This window comes from Bombina bombina, chromosome 3 (assembly GCF_027579735.1).
Source record: "Bombina bombina isolate aBomBom1 chromosome 3, aBomBom1.pri, whole genome shotgun sequence".
Classification (NCBI taxonomy): Eukaryota; Metazoa; Chordata; class Amphibia; order Anura; family Bombinatoridae; genus Bombina; species Bombina bombina.
In genome coordinates, this window is record NC_069501.1 from 1,035,125,612 (window position 1) to 1,035,140,954 (window position 15,343).

The window sequence follows — 15,343 nt, forward strand, 5'->3', positions numbered from 1 at the left end:
TTCCCACTCCCCCCGGATGCAATGTCTGACGACTCAGAAAATCCGCTTCCCAATTTTCCACTCCTGGGATGTGATAGCAGACAGGTGGCAGGAGTGAGACTCCCGCCCATAGAATGATTTTGGTCCTTCTTCCATCGCCAGGGGAACTCCTTGTCCCCCCCTGATGGTTTGATGTACGCAACCAGTTGTCATGTTGTCTGATGAAACCGTATGAACTTGGCCCTCGCTAGCTGAGGCCAAGCCTGAGAGCATTGAATATCGCTCTCAGTTCCAGAATATTCTATCGTAGAAGAGATTCTTCCCGAGACCAAAGACCCTGAGCTTTCAGGGATCCCCAGACCGCGCCCCAGCCCATCAGACTGGCGTCAGGTCGTGACAATGACCCACTCTGGTCTGCGGAATGTCATCCCTCGTGACAGGTTGTCCAGGGACAGCCCACCAACGGAGTGAGTCCTCTGGTCCTCTGATTTACTTGTATCTTCGGAGACAAGTCCTGTATAGTCCCATTCCACTGGACTGAGCATGCACAGTTGTAATGGTCTTAGATGAATGCGTGCAAAAGGAACTATGTCCATTGCCCGCTACCATCCACCCGATCACTTCCACGCACTGAGCTATGGAAGGAAGAGGAACGGAATGAAGTATCCGACAAGAGTCTAGAAGTTTTTGTTTTTCTGCCTCTGTCAGAAAAATCCTCATTTCTAAGGAGTCTATTATTGTTCCCAAGAAGGGAACCCTGTTGACGGAGATAGAGAACTCTTTTCCAAGTTCACTTTCCAATCCAGTGAGAATCTGAGAAAGGCCAGGACAATGTCCGGGTTGTGAGCCTTTTGCTTGAGGAAGGGACGACGCTTTGAATCAGAATGTCGTCCAAGTAAGGTACTACAGCAATGCCCCTTGGTCTTAGCACAGCTAGAAGGGACCCTAGTACCTTTGTGAAAATCCTTGGAGCAGTGGCTAATCCGAAAGGAAGCGCCACGAACTGGTAATTGTTTGTCCAGGAATGCGAACCTCAGGAACCGATGATGTCCTTGTGGATAGGAATATGTAGATACGCATCCTTTAAATCCACCGTGGTCATGAATTGACCTTCCTGGATGGAAGGAAGAATAGTTCGAATGGTTTCCATCTTGAACGATGGAACCTTGAGAAAACTTGTTTAAGAGCTTTGAGATCTAAGATTGGTCTGAACGTTCCTCTTTTTTGGGAACTATAAACAGATTGGAGTAGAACCCCATCCCTTGTTCTCTTAATGGAACGGGATGAGAATCACTCCCATTTTTAACAGGTCTTCTACACAATGTAGAATGCCTGTCTTTTTAGTTGGTCTGAAGACAAATGAGACCTGTGAACCTCCCCCTTGGGGGAAGTCCCTTGAATTCCAGAAAGATAACCTTGGGAGACTATTTCTGCGCCCAAGGATCCAGAACATCTCTTGCCCAAGCCCTGAGCGAAGAGAGAGAGTCTGCCCCCCACCAGATCCGGTCCCGGATCGGGGGGCCAACATTCTTGCTGTTAAACACTAAAAAACTCTAAGCCATCTCCGTGGAGATGTTGCCTGTACAACGGCAAAGAGAATGACTGGGGTAGGCGGAGCCTAGGAGGATCATGTGACCAGCTTGCTGGGCTCTTTGCCATTTCCTGTTGGGGAAGAGAATATCCACAAGTAAGGATGACGCCGTGGACCGGACACACCTATGTTGGAGAAATACAGTATTATATACAGTTAAAAACAATGGAGTGTAAAACAATCACTTTTATAAAATAATATACAGTGAAAATATCAATAATGTAAATAAAAAGTAGATACTGCACTAAATAAATGACAAATTGACCAAAATTGACCACCACAAACTACAGACCATATATAGGATACCGTCGGCAACTCCTTACTCTAGACTACGCAATTTCAAGGATGACTCCTTCCTAAGGTGTGATCTTTTTTTTTAAAAAAATCTACAGATAAATGTATTTGTGTATATTGCATGGTGTGTAAGCGCTGTCCAAGGTTTACTTTCTTTGAAAGATTTAACTATATTCTTTGTTTCTATTGGTCCTATAGCAGCTAATCCATTGATTGACAAAGATAATATATATAGATATACTATATTTACTGATAACATTTTTGTTAGAGATTGATGATATATATTATTGAAAAAATACATCTGAGTATATTTAATTTATAAGCACTCTCAATATAAGAATATTCAAAACTATTAGTGTACCACCTATAATTGAGAGGGTCACCCCCATACCTGTACTATAGCCAACTCAGCACCTCCGGCCACCCACAGCACATCGCTCTTCTTCAATGAGGCGCGTGGGCTGCTGGAGGCGCTAACTTAGCCAAATACTTGCCGCACAGATAGGGTGAGTTATAACAGGTTTTTTTTTAGCAAGTGATGATTGAAAAAACCATAATTTATGCTTACCTGATAAATCCTTTCTTCTGTAGTGTGATCAGTCCACGGGTCATCATTACTTCTGGGATATTACTCCTCCCCAACAGGAAGTGCAAGAGGATTCACCCCAGCAGAGCTGCATATAGCTCTCCCCTCTACGTCACTCCCAGTCATTCGACCAAGGACCAACGAGAAAGGAAAAGCCAAGGGTGAAGTGGTGACTGGAGTATAAATTAAAAAATATTTACCTGCCTTAAAAAAACAGGGAGGGCCGTGGACTGATCACACTACAGAGAAAGGAATTTATCAGGTAAGCATAAATTACTGTTTTCTTCTGTTAAGTGTGATCAGTCCACGGGTCATCATTACTTCTGGGATACCAATACCAAAGCAAAAGTACACCGGATGACGGGAGGGATAGGCAGGCTCTTTATACAGAAGGAACCCACTGCCTGAAGAACCTTCTCTCCCAAAAATAGCCTCCGATGAAGCAAAAGTGTCAAATTTGTAAATGTTGGAAAAAGTATGAAGCGAAGACCAAGTTGCAGCCTTGCAAATCTGTTCAACAGAGGCCTCAATCTTGAAGGCCAAGTGGAAGCCACAGCTCTAGTAGAATGAGCTGTAATTCTTTCAGGAGGCTGCTGTCCAGCAGTCTCATAAGCCAACACGAATTATGCTACGAAGCCAAAGAAAGAGAGGGGTAGCGGAAGCTTTTTGACCTCTCCTCTGCCCAGAGTAAATGACAAACAGAGAAGACGTTGTCGAAATTCCTTAGTTGCCTGTAAGTAAAATTTTAGAGCACGGACTACATCCAGGTTGTGCAGTAGACGTTCCTTCTTTGAAGAGGATTTGGGCATAAAGAAGGAACAACAATCTCTTGATTGATATTCCTGTTAGTAACTACCTTAGGTAAGAACCCAGGTTTAGTACGCAGGACTACCTTATCCGAATGAAAAATCAAATAAGGAGAATCACAAATGTAAGGCTGATAATTCAGAGACTCTTCGAGCCGAGGAAATAGCCATTAAAAATAGAACTTTCATACTTGACAAAGTAGAGATATCTATTGTATGTCTGAATCAGCAGCTTGGATGCAGGGTACCTCAGAAAGATTCCAAAACATTGGATCATTGGAATTATTAACAAATAAGGATCGGGTGGGGTGTTTCTATTATATACTCTTAGGTTCAACATAGCGCTCCTCTGGAGCCATCAAGATTAAGGAGAAATAAAAAAGCTATCTTAGGTATGGAAAAGTCTTAATCAGGAGTTCTACAAATAACGACGCTGCTCGATGGGAAAGGTGGTTTTTTTTTTTTTGTTTTTTTTTTTTTCTTCTCTTTTTGTTGTTTATTACACTTAAAGTTATATTTAGTTAAAGAGTTTAATGTTAAGGGAGGGGGTAGCTGGGAGGGGAAAGAAGGGAAAGAAAGAAATAAGGGAAAAAAGAAATGTAGACACTCTGTAATTTTCTTACTCTATAAGAACTGGATTGTCAGAAATTTGTACTTCGGAAAATGTACAGGCTGTACCTTTATGTTGTTATGCGATATATTAATAAAAAGTATTTCAACTAAAAATAGAACTTTCCAAGATAACAACTTTATATCAATGGAATGAAGGGGTTCAAACGGAACGCCCTGTAAATCATTAAGAACAAGGTTTAAACTCCATGGTGGAGCAACAGTTTTAGACACAGGCTGAATCCTGGCCAAAGCCTGACAAAAAAGCCTGGACGTCAGGAACTTCTGCAGAGACTTTGTGTTAACAGAATGGGACAAAGCCTGAGATCTGTCCCTTTAATGAACTAGCAGATAAACCCTTTTCTAAACCTTCTTGTAGAAAAGACAATATCCTAGGAATCCTAACCTTACTCCAAGAGTAACCTTTGGATTCACACCAATATAGGTATTTACGCCATATCTTATGGTAAATCTTTCTGGTAACAGGTTTCCTAGCCTGTATTAGGTATCAATAACTGACTCAGAAAACCCACGTCTTGATAAAATCAAGCGTTCAATTTCCAAGCAGTCAGCTTCAGAGAAAGTTAGATTTTGATGTTTGAAGGACCCTGTATCAGAAGGTCCTGTTTCAGAGGTAGAGACAAGGTGGACGGATGACAAGGTCCACCAGGTCTGCATACCAAGTCCTGCGTGGCCACGCAGGTGCTATTAGAATCAACTGATGCTCTCTCTTGTTTGATTCTGGCAATCAATCGAGGAAGTAACGGGAAGGGTGGAAACACGTAAGCCATCCTGAAGTCCCAAGGTGCTGTCAGAGCATCTATCAGGACTGCTCCTGGATCCCTGGATCTGACCCGTAACGGGATAGGCATGGCCGTTCTGTCGAGACGCCATGAGATCTATCTCTGTTTGCCCCCAAGCGTCGAAGTATTTGGGCAAAGATCCTCCGGATGAAGTTCCCACTCCCCCCGGATGAAAAGTCTGACGACTTAGGAAATCCGCCTCCCAGTTCTCCACTCCCGGATGTGGATTTGCTGACAGGTGGCAAGAAGTGAGACTCTGGCCCAAGCGAATTATCTTTGATACTTCCATCATAGCTAGGGAGCCTTCTTGTCCCTCCCTGATCGGTTGATGTGTAAGCTACAGTCGTGATGTTGTCCGACTGAAACTGATGAACCCCCGAGTTGTCAACTTGGGGCCAAGCCAGGAGGGCATTGAGAACTGCTCTCAATTCCAGAATGTTTATTGGCAGGAGGACTCTCCTCCTGACTCCATTGTCCCTGAGCCTTCAGAGAATTCCAGACGGCACCACCACAACCTAGAAGGCTGGCGTCTGTTGTTACAATTGTCCAGGTCTGGTCTGCTGAATGGCATCCCCCTGGACAGATGTGGCCGAGAAGAAGCCACCATAGAAGAGAATTTCTGGTCTCTTGATCCAGATTCAGAGAAGGGATAAGTCTGAGTAATCCCCATTCCACTGACTTAGCATGCACAGTTGCAGTGTGTCTGAGGTGTAAGCGTGCAAAGGGTATTAATGTCCATTGCCGCTACCATTAAGCCGATTACCTCCATGCATTGAGCCACTGACGGGTGTTGAATGGAATGAAGGGTGCGGCAAGCACTTTGAAGTCTTGTTAGCCTGTCCTCGGTCAGGTAAATCTTCATTTCTACAGAATCTATAAGAGTCCCCCAGGAAGGGAACTCTTGTGAGTGGAACGAGTGAACTTTTCTTTTCGTTCACCTTCCATCCATGTGACCAGCACTAACTCTGTATGAGACTTGGCAGTTTGAAAGCTTGAAGCTTGTATCAGAATGTCGTCTAGGTATGGAGCTACCGAGATTCCACCGCGGTCTTAGTACCGCAGCCAGAAGAGCACCCAGAACCTTTGTGAAGATTCTTGGAGCTGTAGCCAATCCGAATGGAAGAGCCACAAACTGGTAATGCCTGTCTAGGAAGGCAAACTTAGGTACCGATAATGATCTTTGTGAATCGGTATGTGAAGGTAAGCATCTTTTAAATCTTACAGTGGTCATGTAGCTGACCCCTCTTGGATCATAAGTAAAATTGGCCGAATAGTCTCCATCTTGAACGATGGAACTCTTAGGAATTGTTTAGGATCTTTAAGTCCAGGATTGGTCTGAAAGTTCCCTCTTTTTTGGGAACCACAAACAGTTTTGAGTAAAACCCCCTGTCCCTGTTCCGATCGTGGAACTGGATGGATTACTCCCATTAACAAGAGCTCTTGTACGCAGCGTAGAAACGCCTCTTTCTTTGACTGGATTGTTGACAATCTTGACAGATGAATCTCTCTCTTGGAGGAGAGTATTTGAAGTCCAGAAGTATCCCTGAGATATTATCTCTCTAGCGCCCAGGGGATCCTGACATCTCTTGCCAAGCCTGGGCGAAGAGAGAAAGTCTGCCCCCCACTAGATCCGATCCCGGATCGGGGGCCCTCATTCATGCTGTTTTAGGGGCAGCAGCAGGTTTCCTAGTCTGCTTGCCCTTGTTCAGGACTGGTTAGGTTTCCAGCCTTGTCTGTAGCGAGCAACAGCTCCTTCCTGTTTTGGTGCAGAGGAAGTTGATGCTGCTCCTGCTTTGAAATTACGAAAGGAACGAAAATTAGACTGTCTAGTCTTGGCTTTGGCTTTGTCCTGAGGCAGGGCATGGCCTTTACCTCCTGTAATGTCAGCGATAATCTCTTTCAACCCGGGCCCGAATAAGGTCTGCCCTTTGAAAGGCTATAATTAAGCAATTTAGACTTAGAAGAAACATCAGCTGACCAGGATTTTAGCCACAGCGCCCTGCGTGCCTGAATGGCGAATCCTGAATTCTTCGCCGTAAGTTTAGTAAGATGTACTACGGCCTCCGAAATGAATGAATTAGCTAGTTTAAGGACTCTAAGCCTGTCCGTAATGTCGTCCAGAGTAGCTGAACCAATGTTCTCTTCCAGAGACTCAATCAGAATGCCGCTGCAGCGTGATCGGCGCAATGCATGCAAGGGGGTTGCAATATAAAACCTTGTTGAACAAACATTTTCTTAAGGTAACCCTCTAACTTTTTATCCATTGGATCTGAAAAAGCACAGCTATCCTCCACCGGGATAGTGGTACGCTTGGGCTAAGGTAGAAACTGCTCCCTCCACCTTAGGACCGTTTGCCATAAGTCCCTTGTGGTGGCGTCTATTGGAAACCATTTTTCTAATATTCGGAGGGGGTGAGAACGGCCCACACCGGGTCTATCCCACTCTTAGTAACAATTTCAGTAAGTCTCTTAGGTATAGGAAAAACCCTCAGTACTCGTCGGTACCGCAAAATATTTATCCAACCTCCACAATTTCTCTGGTATTGCAACTGTGTTACAATCATTCAGAGCCGCTAACACCTCCCCTAGTAATACACGGAGGTTTTCCAGTTTAAATTTAAAATTTGAAATATCTGAATCCAGTCTGTTTGGATCAGAACCGTCACCCACAGAATGAAGCTCTCCGTCCTCATGTTCTGCCACCTGTGACGCAGTGTCTGACATTGCCCTAATATTATCAGCCGCACTCTGTTCTCACCCCCAGAGTGATCACGCTTACCTCTTAGCTTCTGGTAATTTAGCCAAAACCTCAGTCATAACAGTAGCCATATCCTGTAATGTGATTTGTAATGGCCGCCCAGATGTACTCGGCGCTACAATATCACGCACCTCCCTCTGAGCGGGAGATGTAGGTACCTGACAAGTGTGGCGAGTTAGTCGCATAAACTCTCCCCTCGTTGTTTGGTGAAATTTGTTCAATTTGTACAGATTGACTTTTTATTTAAAGTTGCACCAATACAGTTAGTACATAAATTTCTATTGGGCTCCACTTTGGCATTGCAACAAATGACACAGGTATCATCCTCTGAATCAGACATGTTTAACACACTAGCAAAATAAACTTGTAACTTGGAAATACAATTCAATTAGAATAATATTAAAACGTACTGTGCCTTTAAGGAGCACAGAAGATCTATGACAGTTGAAAATTAATAAATTGAAACAGTTATAGCCTCAATCCTAGTAAATAACACAACTTATAGCAAAGGTTTAATCCCATTAGCAAAGATAACAAATTCTGAAAGCAGGAAACAAATTACAGAAAACGTTTTTTATCTCAGTCAAACTTAATTCTCACAGCTCTGCTGAGAGAAATTACCTCCCTCAAAATAAGTTTTGAAGACCCCTGAGCTCTGTAGAGATGAACCGGATCATGCAGGGAATACAATGAGTTGCTGACTGAAATATTTGATGTGTAGTAAAAGCGCCAAAAAACGGCCCCTCCCCCTCACACACAGCAGATGAGGGAGAAACAGAAACCTGTCAGAAAACAGATTAAGCAACTGCCAAGTGAAAAATAGTGCCCAAACATTTATTCACTCAGTACCTCAGTAAATGAAAACGATTTTACATTCCAGCAAAAACGTTAAACATAATCTCTAGTTATTTAAACAGCTTTATGTATTTCTTACAGTGTAATTCTAGTGAAGTACCCATTCCCCAGAATACTGAAGTGTTAAAGTATACATACATGACATTATATCGGTATGGCAGGATTTTCTCATCAATTCCATTGTCAGAAAATAAAAACTGCTAACATACCTCTATGCAGATTCATCTGCCGCTGTCCCCTGATCTGAAGTTTACCTCTCCTCAGATGGCCCGAGAAACAGCAATATGATCTTACACTACTCCGGCTTAAAATACATAACAAAAACTCTGGTAGATTCTTCTTCAAACTCTGCCAGAGAGATAATAACACACTCGGCGCTATTTTAAAATAACCAAACTTTTGATTGAAGATATAAAAACTAAGTATAATCACCATAGTCCTCTCAACATCCTATCTAGTCGTTGGGTGCAAGAGAATGACTGGGAGTGACGTAGAGGGGAGGAGCTATATGCAGCTCTGCTGGGTGAATCCTCTTGCACTTCCTGTTGGGGAGGAGTAATATCCCAGAAGTTAATGATGACCCGTGGACTGATCACACTTAACAGAAGAAATAATGTTTATTTGTAGTGATGGTAAATCCTAGCGTTAATTTTTTATACGCTTGGATTTACCATCACTTTAGCTTTGGATACCTAGAAGTAGCAGAAAATGTTACAGTATTGCAAAGTGGAACACAATGCCCTCCACCTAGCTCGCAAAAATTTCTGTGGAGAACACTGAACCGAATGCTATTTGTCCAAAAAATAAAATGTTTTCTTCTGGTGTTTAATGCCTCACTTATTGAGCAATCCACTGACTAGGCCTATTTTAATAGGAAAAGATGATTATGGCATTTTGTGTAGCAGCATCTCCAAAACCCATCTTCTTCACCAAAAGATGGAACTTGAACTAGAGATGAGCAAATCTACTTCACTAAAGGGTAGGAGCAAAACAGAGACAAAAACATTACTAATCAGTAGATCAGGGAAATTGAATTAAAACAAAATGTTTCTTTTATGCTTATGGTTAGAACATTTACACCATATGAAAATAATTATTTTGCCTGAAAAAAAATAAAACAATTAGATGTAAATGTTTACATGAAGTTTGAACAAATACTAAAGTAAATGTTTTGTACCAATTCTTACTAGCTGATAAGATAACTGACCCTGCAAGAGTGACAAGAATGCATTTAGATGTTGGACAGGAATTTTTTGTTTATTTAAAAAAAAAAAAAAAATGTTCTAAAAGTTATCAACTCCAGTCTTCAAGCACCCTAACAGGCCACATTTTCCTCATAGCTTAACTAGAGCACAGGTCGAACCGGCAGGTTAAAGTGCATGTAAACTCACCGATACTCGACATTCACAAACGTTTCATCATAAAAAATAGCATAACTTTAATTCATGAATTTACTGCAAACGTCATAATACCTATTTATATACCTATATAACTCACAAAGTCTTTATTTCTCCCCTCCGCCCCGCCATTTTGTTCCGCTTTCTTAACATTGATTGACATTTCCCTAAACTAATAATGTGGCGTACCCCGTGGCGTCAAGCCCCCTTTTCATTACGTCATTTTAAATCTCCTGCGCATGCGTTCTTTTATATGCGCATGCGTATAACCACTTGAGCTGTATTTCTAAGCGATGCGCACAGCACACGCTCTAAGCATGCGCATATAAAGCCCGCATTCCACAAACCTCAGTGTATTTCACAGGACCTGCAAGTAAGTATCAATGCTCGCGCCGCAATTCGGCACTCAATTACAAATGCATGCGCACAAACTGTAGCCGTTGTGAACGCGCAAGAGTGATACGTCATAGAGCGGGAAGGACCGCTCTAGTCGTTTTAACGCTGGAAAATAAGGAAGTTATGGATGGGAGGAGCGGAGCATGAAAACGGAGCAAAGTTAGTAACGTAATTATTAATTTATATGTTGTGTAAATATAAAACAAAATATGCGGTATTGATAATGGAGTCCATAAAAAACTGATTTTGAGGGTCAATATGTAAATAAATTTACATCACTTTAACAAACTGTTGTTACTAATCTGATTATTTCACCTGAAATCTAGCTAAAGTGATGGTAAACTTAACATGTTTTAAAATCAGGTACGGAATTCTAAGCAATAATTTACATGGACTATAAATTAATCACTTACTAATGATCATGCGCCTGTGATTGACTTTTTAATCTAGCATTGCCATTCTAATACCCCATACTCCAGCAGTCTACTTCAAAACTCTTTTTTGTGAGCTTACGAATTGAACGGTTATCTAATTGGCGCTTTAGTACAACTAAAGTGCCGTACAGATAGAACAAATCAAACCGATTAGTGGCGGCCAGAGCACAGAGTATTAGAATGGGACAGCTAGATTAAAACTAAGTTACAGAGCATCTTTATTAGAAGTGATCAATTAAACACCCTGTAAAAAATCACTTAAATTCGGACCAGATTTAAAAAAAACTTGTAAAGTTTACATCACTTTAAGTCATCATGACAATCTTGCATGTTTGGGGTACTTGAGGACTGGAATTGAGAAGACTGCATTATAAATATGTATTCATAAATAATTATTGTGAAACAGAAGTGTCTATATATTATATATATTACCTGTGAGCATCAGTATCTGACTGGAATGTAACATACCAGTTGTTGTTGTGTGCAAATTCACAACTTAATACTTTGGGACAGTTTTCATGATCAAATAGTGCTTTGACTTCCTAAAAAAAAAAGAAAAATATTACTGGCAGATACTCCAAATGTATTGTGTTGCAAATTAAGCAGACATTTGAAAGAAAATGAGTAATAAAATAATGTATGCTTACCTGATAAATGTATTTTTTTCCGGGCATGGAGAGTCCATGACTTCATTCAATTACAAGTGGGATATTCAACTCCTGGCAGCAGGAGGCGGCAAAGAGCATCCCAGAAAAGTTGTTAAGTGTCAATCCTTTAGCCATAATCCCCAGTCATTCAGCCGAAGGAAAAACATAATTTATGCTTACCTGATAAATGTATTTCTCTTGTAGTGTATCCAGTCCACGGATCATCCATTACTTGTGGGATATTCTCCTTCCCAACAGGAATTGCAAGAGGATCACCCACAGCAGAGCTGCTATATAGCTCCTCCCCTCACTGCCATATCAGTCATTCGACCGAAACAAGACGAGAAAGGAGAAACCATAGGGTGCAGTGGTGACTGTAGTTTAATTAAAATTTAGACCTGCCTTAAAAGGACAGGGCGGGCCGTGGACTAGATACACTACAAGAGAAATAAATTTATCAGGTAAGCATAAATTATGTTTTCTCTTGTTAAGTGTATCCAGTCCACGGATCATCCATTACTTGTGGGATACCAATACCAAAGCTAAAGTACACGGATGATGGGAGGGACAAGGCAGGAACTTAAACGAAAGGAACCACTGCCTGTAGAACCTTTCTCCCAAAAACAGCCTCCGAAGAAGCAAAAGTGTCAAATTTGTAAAATTTTGAAAAGGTGTGAAGCGAAGACCAAGTCGCAGCCTTGCAAATCTGTTCAACAGAGGCCTCATTTTTAAAGGCCCAGGTGGAAGCCACAGCTCTAGTAGAATGAGCTGTAATCCTTTTAGGGGGCTGCTGTCCAGCAGTCTCATAGGCTAAGCGTATTATGCTCCGAAGCCAAAAGGAGAGAGAGGTTGCCAAAGCTTTTTGACCTCTCCTCTGTCCAGAGTAAACGACAAACAGGGCAGATGTTTGACGAAAATCTTTAGTAGCCTGTAAGTAAAACTTCAAGGCACGGACTACGTCCAGATTATGCAAGAGACGTTCCTTCTTTGAAGAAGGATTAGGACACAATGATGGAACAGCAATCTCTTGATTGATATTCCTGTTAGAAACCACCTTAGGTAAAAACCCAGGTTTGGTACGCAGAACTACCTTGTCTGAATGAAAAATCAGATAAGGAGAATCACAATGTAAGGCAGATAACTCAGGTTCTTCGAGCCGAGGAAATAGCCATCAAAAACAGAACTTTCCAAGATAAAAGTTTAATATCAATGGAATGAAGGGGTTCAAACGGAAACTCCCTGAAGAACTTTAAGAACCAAGTTTAAGCTCCACGGGGGAGCAACAGTTTTAAAGTGAAGGTCAGTCTGGCTTAGTCGCTTACAGATTTATATTGTAAATTTAAAATAAAGTTGAGCTTCATTCATGAAAATTTTAATATAGTGTCTGCAAAATTGTCACCTTTAAATCGACACCGTTTTTCTTCTATAGTCCGCCCGCCATCTTCCTGCTAATGATTGACAGATTTTCATCACTTAATCTCCAATCCCTTGTTCACCCCTGGGGCGTTCAGCCCCTTTTTCTGAACGTCATTAGTGACTTCTGCGCATGCGTTAAAGACCGGCAAGCATCATTAACATCATGCTCGTGCATGAGACGAGCATTCGTATCCTGCTCTATTATTGATTAGGATACATTGACTCACTACTACGATCCGTCACGCAAGAAGAAAACAAAGAAAAAGATACTGTCTGGAGTCATTCTGTTTAGGCTAAATATTATGGGACTGAACACTTTTGGAAAATGTCACATTACACAACATATGTTATATAACACATTTTTATTCACGGAACTTTATTTATTTTTGGTGATGATCATGTTATATACATATAATAGATTGAATAACAGAACGTTTTAATCAGACAGACACAAATACATTTTGATGGGATATTTCAACAGACAACCATATTGATAACTAACTTATACTGTATTATTATCATATTAAAATATATTTCTAATTTTTTTCACTCTTATTTTTTCTAATTATCAGCTCGTATCTGACTTTTATAAAAAATTAATTATTAAACATGTATTTAATTATTGCTTATTAACATTAGTTTATAAAAAAAGATGTTTATATTTATATTTATAATTTTTTAATAACGATATTATGCATCATTGAATTATTAATACCTTCTGTACATGTGATATAATTGTGCATAATAATATGAAATAAGTATCTATAGCATTAATGGTCATATCCCTGCTTCCATCTCCAAAATTTTATTTTTGGCCACTTATAGATTGCATTTTTCTGCAGCAGGATGCTCATCAAGCTCATTTTTTCTCTATGAATTATGCTCCTTTCCGTAGTTCTTTTCACACAAACATTTTATCTTGTCTAAAGATTATTATATATTATTATAACAATCTAATAGTGCAGGTTGACGAGCCCTAGGAAAGGAGCATCATTCATATGGAACAAGTGTGCATAATCCGATCCTGTTGCCAAAAATAAGAAAGAAGTGGACAAATAAAAAGTGTTGAGATGGAAGCAGAATATGGCACATCTAGTATAGATAATATTTTATTTACTTTATTATGCACAATTAAATTCTTAATATAATGTGTACAGATTATTATTATTGTGAATAATATCACTTGTATAGCATAGGTTCATTAACCATGCTTCCATGTCTAAACTTACTATTTTTGTATAATAATCGTTTTGATTTATTAACAAGCATGACAATCATTAACCTCCATTGTTCTATATCAAGTATGTTCCTTTCCGTAGTGCTTATCAACCTGTACCATGCTATAATTTAAATTAGAGAACATAAACTGTTTGTTGAAAAGCACTACGGAAAGGAGCATAATTCATAGAGAACAAATGAGCTTTATGAGTATCCTTCTGCAGAAAAATAAAATGGATACATGGCCAAAAATAAAAAAGTTTTGGAGATGGAAGCAGGGATATGGCACATACTGCTATAGATAATATTTCTCCAACATAGGTGTGTCCGGTCCACGGCGTCATCCTTAACTTGTGGGATATTCTCTTCCCCAACAGGAAATGGCAAAGAGCCCAGCAAGCTGGTCACATGATCCCTCCTAGGCTCCGCCTACCCAGTCATTCTCTTTGCCGTTGTACAGGCAACATCTCCACGGAGATGGCTTAGAGTTTTTTAGTGTTTAACTGTAGTTTTTATTATTCAATCAAGAGTTTGTTATTTTGAAATAGTGCTGGTATGTACTATTTATCGAAACAGAAAAGAGATGAAGATTTCTGTTTGTATGAGGAATATGATTTTAGCAACCGTCACTTAAAATCCATGGCTGTTCCACACAGGGAACTGTTGAGAGCAATTAACTTCAGTTGGGGAACAGTGAGCAGTCTCTTGCTGCTTGAGGTATGACACATTCTAACAAGACGATGTAATGCTGAAGCTGTCATTTTCCCTCTGGGATCCGGTAAGCATGTTTATTACGATTGTAAATAAGGGCTTCCAAAAAGGGCTTATTAAGACTGTAGACTTTTTTTGGGCTAAATCGATTGATTATTAACACATATTAGCCTTGAGGAATATTTTATCTGGGTATTTTGATATAATAATATCGGCAGGCACTGTTTTAGACACCTTATTCTTTAGGGGCTTTCCCAAAGCATAGGCAGAGCCTCATTTTCGCGCCGGTGTTGCGCACTTGTTTTTGAGAGGCATGGCATGCAGTCGCATGTGAGAGGAGCTCGGATACTTAGAAAAGACTTTCTGAAGGCGTCATTTGGTATCGTATTCTCCTTGGGCTTGGTTGGGTCTCAGCAAAGCAGATACCAGGGACTGTAAAGGGGTTAAAGTTCAAAACGGCTCCGGTTCCGTTATTTTAAGGGTAATAAAGCTTCCAAATTTGGTGTGCAATACTTTTAAGGCTTTAAGACACTGTGCGTGAAAATTTGGTGAATTTTGAACAATTCCTTCATGTTTTTTTCGCATTTGCAGTAAAAAAGTGTGTTCAGTTTAAAATTTAAAGTGACAGTAACCGGTTTTAATTTTAAAACGTTTTTTGTAACTTTGTTTATCAAGTTTATGCCTGTTTAACATGTCTGAACTACCAGATAGACTGTGTTCTGAATGTGGGGAAGCCAGATTCCTATACATTTAAATAAATGTGATTTATGTGACAATGACAATGATGCCCAAGATGATTCCTCAAGTGAGGGGAGTAAGCATGGTACTGCATCATCCCTCCTTC

The 15,343-nt window shown here is 40.5% G+C and overlaps 1 protein-coding gene across 1 annotated transcript in view; it reads right to left on the reverse strand.

The window, feature by feature from the left end:
* Positions 1-15,343, reverse strand: part of LARP4 (La ribonucleoprotein 4) — a 447,695-nt gene that overhangs the window by 287,708 nt on the left and 144,644 nt on the right. Inside the window, exons 8-9 of the mRNA XM_053705530.1 lie at positions 10,940-11,049; positions 10,849-10,855 (exon numbers count right to left, since the gene is read on the reverse strand). Coding sequence (XP_053561505.1) covers positions 10,849-10,855; positions 10,940-11,049 — 117 coding nt within the window. The remainder of the gene's footprint in view (positions 1-10,848; positions 10,856-10,939; positions 11,050-15,343) is intronic.